Genomic DNA, 5,737 nt, shown 5'->3' on the forward strand with positions numbered 1-5,737 from the left:
AAACGTCGAAAAAAAAAAATCAGCACTGTAGTTGCTGCTGGGGTGCGAGTTTTTGTTGCTGGGTATGATGGCCGGCATGTTCTGTAGTGGCCGGAGTTTTTTGTCTTCTTCGGCGAGCTCCGGCGAAGGTCCGACGTGTTTCCACACTACAAAAAAACCATTTTTTCCTGACATGAGTTTCCTGACGTGTTCTAGTGTCCGACACGTCAGAAAATTCTGACGTGTTACTATTCACACGTCAGGAAAAATTTTTCTGACGTTTTATATATAACATGACAGAAAATTGCTGAGGTGGCAAAAAAATTACACTGTAGCACACGTCAGAAAACCCCTTTTTTTTTGTAGTGCCAGTGACTGTTTCTGTTATGTTTTCAATGTTTTTCTTCTGTTTTTAGGTACTGTCGGCCTGTTCTGTGTGTTGACGGCCAGTTCTGAAGCTCCGACGAAGTTTCGTCGTGTTTTCGGCGTAGCTCTGGCGAAGTTTTTTTGTTTTTCCAATATCTATTTTCTGACGAAACTTGTTGGTTAATCATATGATATATAATTGTTGATAGTTGTTGGTTGTTGTTGGGGATCAATGTATCCAACCGGCCTTGGTGTTTTGCAGCGAGAACCGATCCCAAGTTGTTATTAATCGAGATAAGCAATCACACACGACACAAAGATTTAAATGGTTCGGCTTAACAAGCTTACATCCATTGGCGGAGACGACCCGGAGAAAATCCACTATCAAAAGATGAGTACAAAAGAGTAACAGGGCAAGAAAACCACTCAAACCCAAAGCCCCAAATACACCCAATTCTCATTTTGCCCAAAGGAGAATAATAACAAAAGGAGAAAAAAAACTCTCTTTTTCTTGGTGCTCTCACCTTTTCTTTCTCTCAATTGTTTTTGGCACACACAAATTCACCTTGTGGTTTGTTCCTTATATAGAAGCTTAACTCTCTTTTTACATGTTGGTCTAGAACTACTACTATAAGTCAAACAAGGAGTCTAAGTACACATAGGAGAAGGACTCTAAAACCCAATATGATAAATGATATGGTGCATGGGATACTTGGGAGATTGTGAGAGGGTTTGACGTGGCACTCGGTCATGTTATTGGATATTAGAACATGGATGGAAGGACTAACTGCGTTTACAAATTGTTCAGATATACCATTTGAGATACTTTTAAACTAAAGTGGCTATTTGATTTGAAGACAAACTAAATGCACTAACAAAGTGTTCATCTGAATTTCGAAATTTAGAAACCCTTGTCGTAAAACTTTGGGGTTTGAGACAATTTCTTCCTGTTAAAGTTTGTATGAACAGTTTATGCACAAAAGGTGAAGGCTATTATGTTATTAGGCTTATTAAACTTAATACAAACAACCAAATATATAGGCTAAACCCTACTGACACAAAGACCAAACTACCCTTGAAACCTTAATGACTCAAACCCTAATATTTGTTCTAACACTCCTCCTCAAGCTGGAGCATATACATCATATGAATTCAGCTTGGAAGAAACAAGCAAATGAAAAAACAATTAGAAAAACATACTATAACACTCTCCCTCAATCTAGAACAGCTTGGAGTACACTACAAATAAGATAATTAAATAAAAAACTTCAACGCCAATAGAAAACACGTCGGAAACTTGAACAACCATGATTTAATCGGATCTCGCCGCAAAACACCAAGGCCAGTCAGATACACTGATCACAACATTTATTCGGTTCTCGCCGGAGAATCCAATGCTGGTCGGATTTGATATCTACTCCTAAAGATAATGCAGAGGATAGAAGCAGCAACTCAAATCCAGCACTTCAAGATAATGCAGCAACTCAATATCATGATAGAAATAGGGTAGGAAAGCTATTTTGAATTTTGTATTTATCATTGTAGTCTACTGTATATGACAGATTATAAATACAAGCTGAAATCTCAACACAAAGTGTGAGAAACATTTTATAAAACATCTTCTGTTGATTACCTTATACCCATTTCTGTTCATGCTGTATAATACGTATGTAAAAGTCTAATCTCCATCACAGGACATGAATATAAGTACTTTTTTTTTTTGTTTTCAAGGGGTGAAATCCATTCCTTAATAATAGCTTCCAGTATGAATCCAAAACGCTAATGAATTATTATCCTCCCAATACATCTATTTCGACGGATATAGGAGCATGCAAAGTTGCAAAATATATGATCAGAGAGGCCCATGTTCATACATATGCTGCACAACCTTAAAGAAATAAATTATAGTTGATCATTCCAAAAAATCACACTTTAATGGTCACAAACAAACTTACAATGGATAACAAAAACTTTAAGAATCAGCGACCGCCCGAGAGAAGCGAATCTGCAACGAAAGACAAAGGCGTGAACACCTTGTCCATAGAAGCCACCGGATAAGACATGGCGAACGATAAGCCACTGGCATAAAGACCAACGGACGGTAACTCTGGAAGAGGAACATCCCCCTCCAAGAACTGCACAACTTGGCGCATGCTTGGCCTAGCTGCAGGCTCTGAATTAGAGCACAGCAACCCAAGTTTCAATACCAACTCTACTTCCTCTGCTACATAATCTGTGCCCAAATTTGGATCCCCTGCCTCAAGAATTTCGCCTCGGTTCAATTGAGAAAACACCCAATCAAGCAAAAGGACATCCTCTGTTCGCTCTATTGGCCTTCTTCCACAAGCAACCTCAAGCAAAAAGGCCCCGAAGGCAAACACATCGGTGCTTGTTGTGGCCTTGCCGCTTCGATAAAGCTCCGGCGCCATATACCCAAGGGTTCCAACCACACGGGTCGGCTGAGGGTCACTTCCACGGTCATAAAATCTTGCTAGACCAAAGTCTCCTAATCTAGCATTCAGCTCACCATCCAGCATGACATTACTAGCCTTGACATCTCTATGAACAACAACTTGCTCCCATTCTTCGTGTAGATAAAACAGCCCCGACGCTACACCTTTTATAATTCCAAATCTCTGGCTCCAACCCAGAGTGAGCGTAGGTTGGTGAAAGAGGTACTTGTCTAGGCTTCCATTGGGCATGTAGTCATACACCAAAAGCAGCTCTCCCTTTCGCCGGCAATACCCCAAGAGTGGTACTAAATTCCTGTGACGGAGCCGACCCATACTGGCAATTTCTGCAACAAATTCTCTCATTCCCTGCCTTGATTCATGGGAGATCCTCTTCACCGCAATCTCAATATAGGAGGTAGGGAGTACACCTCTATAAACCTTACCAAATCCACCCCTACCCAATAGCTCGTTCTCACTAAATCCTTTTGTAGCAACAAAAAGATGATAGTATTTGAACCTCTGAGGCCCATAGTCAAGCTCCCAGTCATCCAGCAATTCTGCAAACTTCATCTTCCTTCTTATGACACGAATTACGCTTGAAATTGCTACCAAGACTAAACAAGTAACCATCACAGGCAACCCTATTGTCAAAAATTTAGACATCCGTTTATCTCTTGATATCCATGGCACCATGGGAAGTTTATAAATGACGAGTTCTGGAGTATGGCCGTTCACCTTAAAGCTCCAACCCAAAACGTAATGGCTTGATACCAACAGGCCAGTTGAGGACGAGAAGCCAACATACATGTTGTCTTTAATGATCGGTGATAGATCACGGGACAAAGACAAGAGCGGAGCAACGGGTTTATCGACAGTAAGTGGAGCTAAAGTAACATTGATTTGCTTCTCGACACCATCGTATTCCACCCAAACTTGAATTTGCTGGCCACCTCGAAGTCTAACGGGAGTTGAGTACGATTCATAGAAATCATCAACATAGTATCCTGCCGTAGCAGATTTCTCGGACTTCAACCCATTTATATCAATCCCAACATGGTTATCATCGATGTCATCAAACTCGAAGTCTTGGACGGTATCGAGCTCTATTGCGAAAACATGATTGGTGGCATTACCGTTGTTCCTACTATTGAAAAGGCCAAGGTACTGGCTTGGGAGTGCTCCAGGGAGCCCTCTTGTGGGAGCAATCACGAAAGCAATTCCATGACCGCCCAAACCGCGATATTCAGGAGCGATAGCAAATACAAAGGTCGTAGAGAAGGAGGAAGCGGTGCCATTCAACGATTTCTTGAAACTTACTGGATAGGGGTAGAAAGCATGACCCATTTGACGCGCTGTATCATTATTTGTGAGCTTCAAAAGGCCATTAGAAGTGATTTCTGCTGTGCCGTCTAGGATTACATTTGCCGATCTAAACCCGTGGTAGGTGAAGCTGGTATATTCGGAGGCTACTAAGCTGATTAGGAGAGGCATAAGCAATACTAGGTTGGACATGAACATGGCTATACTCAACATCCCTCCCTCTTTTTACGGTTTCACATGCAGTTCCGGCCACTCTCAAGTTTAAGACATGTAGCGTTGGTTTACATGTTATTTGATGCTTGATGACTGATGCAGCGTGTGTACTGGGTCGCTGAATCTACGAGTATAATAACTTTAAATTTTAATACACGAAGTTTCACCCAATTTGCCGCGCAAAAGATTTTTAATACACAAAGTTTACATGTTATTTTAATACACGAAGTTTCGCCCCATTTGCAAACGATTTTTTTAGCCGCCACAACGTAGTAATATCAATTCTGTAATTTATGGATAACGCTTTGAATTCCTCTAAAATTTCAGCTCCACTCCATCGAAGCGGAAGCCATGGCAGTGCACCCATTTAAATGCTTGTTAATTGAAAATTAGTTTGCTAAAATAAATGCTCAACAATTTATATACATATAATTAAAATAAGACTTAATTCGTATAGAACACAAAACATTGTATTAAAAATTAATGTTGGCAAGTTGAAAGTTCAGTGCTGAGAGTAATCTGATTACACGGATAAAGCAACTTTCTTGTATAGTTGGTAGAATATTTTCTATTAAAAGTAGGATCAGTGTTAGTGGAAGCAATCGTTCTAAAGTTGGACCAGGATTCCCACAAATTCCTTGCATGGATAAAGCAACTTTCTTGTATAGTTGGTAGATTTTCTATTAAAAGTAGGATCTTTGTTAGTGAAAGCAATCATTCTAAAGTTGGACCAGGATCCCTTCGAATTCCTGAGGGAATCCAAGGTTATCAAATTCTTAATCTGGACCGTTGATTTTCATCCAACGGTCCAGATTACGCCACTAATAAAATATTATTAAAAAATTATTTATATTAAAAAAAAAACAAAATTAAAATAATAAAAAATGAATAAAAAATTTAAAAAAATATTAGGCGGAGAAAGCCATCCCCAATTTATTTTTTAAATTGGGCCCTCGAAGCCACCCCCAAGGCTGGTTGGGGGTAGCTTCGGCTAAATACATCGCTTTTACCAATTGGGGCGTGGACCCACGATCTCATCAGCGGCCGTAATAACTGCTCACATTTTTCCTTTTTTCCTGCTATAAAAAAAAAAAAAAAAAAAAAAAAAGATTGGGGGTGGCTCTTGGCCATTTGGGGGTGGCCGAGACCTGACTGGATGTGGGTGGCTCTGGGCACCAAGGGAGTGGCCGAAACCACCCATAGTGGGTACTGGGAGTGGCCAATCCCTTTTTTTTTGTTTTTGTTTTTTTTAAAAAATACTTTTTTTAAAAAAAAAAAATAGTAATAGGTGCCACGTGTCAACATTTAATTGATTGGTCCACGTGGAATTTTGTTAAGTCAACTGACGAAGGACTAACTTGGTCTATTATCAAAACCACAAAAACTTCCTGTAATAAAAATAAAAT

General features: G+C 39.8%; 1 protein-coding gene across 1 annotated transcript; it reads right to left on the minus strand.

Moving 5' to 3' along the window:
• Positions 1-2,183: 2,183 nt before the first annotated feature.
• Positions 2,184-4,331, minus strand: LOC132161902 (L-type lectin-domain containing receptor kinase IV.1-like). Its single transcript, XM_059572121.1, has one exon. The coding sequence runs from the start codon at positions 4,329-4,331 to the stop codon at positions 2,325-2,327; it is 2,007 nt and encodes a 668-aa protein (XP_059428104.1). The 3' UTR covers positions 2,184-2,324.
• Positions 4,332-5,737: the final 1,406 nt, after the last annotated feature.

Source organism: Corylus avellana, chromosome ca9, assembly GCF_901000735.1.
Source record: "Corylus avellana chromosome ca9, CavTom2PMs-1.0".
Lineage (NCBI taxonomy): Eukaryota > Viridiplantae > Streptophyta > Magnoliopsida > Fagales > Betulaceae > Corylus > Corylus avellana.